At 48.1% G+C, this 3,796-nt stretch overlaps 1 protein-coding gene across 1 annotated transcript; it reads right to left on the bottom strand.

Annotated features, from left to right (window-relative positions):
- Positions 1 to 1,399: 1,399 nt before the first annotated feature.
- On the bottom strand, positions 1,400 to 3,069 carry LOC146581842 (uncharacterized). The gene is made up of 2 exons (XM_085287454.1): positions 2,031 to 3,069; positions 1,400 to 1,437 (listed from the first exon to the last, which is right to left on the bottom strand). The coding sequence occupies exons 1-2, from the start codon at positions 3,067 to 3,069 to the stop codon at positions 1,400 to 1,402; spliced, it is 1,077 nt and encodes a 358-aa protein (XP_085143580.1).
- Between the last annotated feature and the right edge of the window lie 727 nt (positions 3,070 to 3,796).

Here is a 3,796-nt window from a genome sequence, read left to right as displayed (position 1 = left end):
CTCGAAATTAGCACCTTGATCCGAGTGCAGTTGTTCTGGGCATCCAATTGGCTGAATAATATGTTTCAACAACATCTTCGCTGTAGTTGCAGCGGTCTGGTCCCTGGTAGGTATTGCCCAAGCATACTTTGTAAACAAATCAGTGGCGACCAAAATGTACTGGTATGAGTCTGCCGGTCTACCTAATGTCAGGAAATCAACTGCCACGGTTTGGAGAGGTGCGTGTGTAAGAACAGGACTAAGTGGGGCCTGACCGTCACCACGACCTTTATGACGTACACACCGTTCACAGGATGTTGTCCAGTCCCGCACTCTCTTCTCCATTTGAAGCCAATAAAAACTACGGCGCAGCATCGAAAGTGTCTTTGCCACCCCCAAATGACCATTCCTTTCATGGAAAGCCTTCCATGTTGGTTGCTGTTCCTCCAAAGGAACAAGGATTTGGTAGTACGCCTCACAGGTGTTGGAATCCACCCCCCTGCGGACCAGAACACCCTCCAACAACTCCAGCCGTGACCATTGTTTCATGTAGTTTAAGACTGCAGTAGGCTCCTGGCGTCTTTCCTCCCCAGATGGCATCTTTCCTCGGGCCATGTAGTATCTCACTCTATGCAGCGTGGGGTCCTGCTCTTGTAAGCCTTGCCAGCATCCTGGATCCCAATCGATGTTCACAGCCTGAACCCATGCTTTTTCGTCCACCCTCTGTGGAGGCACCAAATCCTGGGGTTGCACCTGCAATGGCATTCTAGACAGAACATCAGCATTCACATTTTCCTGGCCAGGCCGATACTTAATATCAAATTGATAATTTGCGAGCTGGGCTACCCACCGTTGTTCCACTGCGCCCACTTTTGCAGTCGATAAATGGACCAATGGATTATTATCAGTATAAACTGTGAACAGAGACCCCCATAGATAATCTTTAAATTTCTCAGTCACCGCCCACTTCAAAGCGAGCAGCTCCAGTTTAAAGGAGCTATAGTTTGCATCATCCCTTTCGGCGGGTGCTAAGCTTCTGCTAGCATAGGCTATCACACATTCCTTCCCATCTTGTACTTGAGACAGTACTGCACCAAGGCCCACTTTACTGGCATCCGTATAAAGCCGGAAGGGTAATCTGAAATCAGCAAAAGCTAAAATAGGAGCCTCGAGCAATTTCTGCTTCAGAAGATCAAAGGACTGCTGACAATCCTCATCCCAATTTATGGGGATATTCTGTTTTTTATTCTTCGGTACTCCCACTAGCAGCGAGTTAAGAGGCCTAGCAACACCCGCAAACCCTGCAATGAACCGCCGATAATAACCGGCAAAGCCCAAGAAGGAACGCACCTGATGAATAGTCTGCAGGGCCGGCCACTTCTGTACAGCGGCAATCTTATCAGGGTCCGGAGCCACACCCTCACTGTTCACCAGGTGACCCAGGAACTTCACCTGTTGCTGGAAAAGAACACATTTATCAGGTCGCAACTTCAGCCCATAGCTCTTCAATCTTGCAAACACTGCCTGCAGATGTTCTAGGTGGCTGTCAAAATCCGGTGAATATACTATCACATCATCCAGATAGACAAAAGCGGACTCTGTGATTTGACTTCCCAAACAACTCTGCATCAACATTTGAAATGTTGCTGGAGCATTACACAATCCAAAAGGCATTCTTTCAAACTCATACAAGCCAAAAGGAGTACAAAATGCAGTTTTTTCCCTGTCAGCTTCAGAAACTTTCACTTGCCAATACCCACTTGCTAGATCAAGGGTGGAGTAGTATTTTGATTTAGTCAGCATCGTCAAGGTCTCTTCAATTCTAGGTAATGGATGGGCGTCTTTATGTGTCACTGCATTCAACTTGCGGTAATCCACACAAAATCTCAATTCCCCATTCTTTTTCCTTACCAGGACAATGGGTGCTGCCCAGGGACTTGTACTCTCTCGCACCACCCCTGATCGAATCATATTATTCAGCAATTCTCGCACTTCCTGATACATTTTAGGGGGGATTGGCCTATACCGCTCTCTAATAGGAGGTGCCATACCTGTCGGAATAGAGTGCGTAATTACATCTGTGTGGCCATAATCCTCTTCGTCGGCAGCAAACACATCGCCCCACTTCCTCAAGAGACCATTTAACTTTTCCTGCTCCTCCATAGATAGATTCGACCGCCCTTGTGTCATAACTTCAATGTGAGGAGCTTTACCAGATGGTTCCGAGCTCACCTGGGATACGCCCACTTCAACGATGCCTGGCCTGGTTTGCTCAAACGTGACTTCAAAAGGTTCCTGAATGTCGACATTTTCCGTGGAGAATGTAGCCAGGGCCTCATAACGTCGTAACGTAATAGGAAAAGGATTGAGATTCCTTACTTTGATGGGGACCCGGCCTCTATAGACAGTTCCTTGCGATCGAGCAACGGCAACTGTACTAGGCCCTTCCAATGGCTCCACCAAGATACATTGTCCTTTCCTCAGTGTCTGTGGGGCCCTAGCCCAAATCACCTGCTCACTGTGCTCAGGGATCTTCACCGGGTGGCGGTAAGCGGGTCGCAGGGTCCCTACTTGTGGTACGGGGACAGCTGCCTGAATTCTTTGACAGTCCTGAAAAGCAGATGCCCACGCTTGTTGAGCGTCTACAGTCGAGCCAACAGGCCAGGTCTGGGTCTGCGTCTGAGGTTTCAAAAAAAACACATCCCAACATGGAACGATGATGTTCATACCTAATATAGGTAATGCATTAGAATTATTGGGGTCGTCCTTTGAAATCACAATTCCCATATCTTTCAGGGTAATGTCTCCCACCTGTACTTCAGCTAACACATAGCCCACGTAAGGAATAGCCAATCCATTCGCGGCCTTCAGCTTTAGCCAATTAAGATCACTCTCTTTCCCCGGCTCCTGTTCACCAAACAATCTCCTAAAACAGGCTTGTGGCATTAATGTTACATTAGACCCAGTATCCAGCAAAAATGTCACTTCTTTACCATCAATGAATACTTCTACTTGACGGCATGCCCCTAAAAATTGAGGGTGGTTTAACTGAGTTGGACCACTATCATCCTTTCCAATCACCTGGCCCATAGCGACTGGATTTACTCGTTTAAAGCCATCTGAGATGAAGTGCCCCGACACTCTCTTGCCATGTGTCCACTAACTCCACACCTACTACAAATAGGCTGCCCATGCTCATCCCACTTGTGCCATGGTCGCTCCACTAACCGTGGGGTTTGCTTTGTCACCGGGGGTGGCTCGGACACTTCAACACCTCCCCTATATTGAGGGGAACTAAGGTTCCACCTTTCTCGCTCACCTCTAGGAGCTGAAAACGTCCGTGGCATTGGTGCTGGTCGGACAAATTCCCTCAGCTCCTCCTGAAGAGTATTTTTGAGATCCATAATTTGCTCCTTCATTTCTGCAAGGATCTCCACTTTAAACTTATCTCTCCAATTCAGAGTATCCTGCCACTTTAAATCCCCTCTTACTACAGCACAAGCGGAGTCCTCATGTACGCCATACAGCGCATCCGCTTCCAATTGCAGAGCCTCTTTACGCACCTGTTCAAATGAGAGGTCAGGATCGTGCCTTAATAAACGCCGCAGATCACGCTGTATCTCACCCTCCCTAAGACCCAAGACAAACTGATCACGCAGGTGCAGGTCAGCCCGCCGAAACCCTTGTGGCTCTTTTGTCTGCAGGCGATGGCCCAACTCCCTTAAGCGTAACGTGAACTTTCTAATAGGCTCTTCTGTCCTTTGTCTACATTCATAAAACATGGCACGCAGGGTACCCACGGCTGTTTTGTCCCCAT

This window comes from Mchenga conophoros, linkage group LG2 (genome assembly GCF_057382185.1).
Source record: "Mchenga conophoros isolate Kocher_MC1m ecotype Shallow Benthic linkage group LG2, M_conophoros_male_GT1.1, whole genome shotgun sequence".
Classification (NCBI taxonomy): Eukaryota; Metazoa; Chordata; class Actinopteri; order Cichliformes; family Cichlidae; genus Mchenga; species Mchenga conophoros.
Note: the sequence above shows the minus strand (reverse complement) of the source record. Positions and strands in the feature narration are given on the sequence as shown.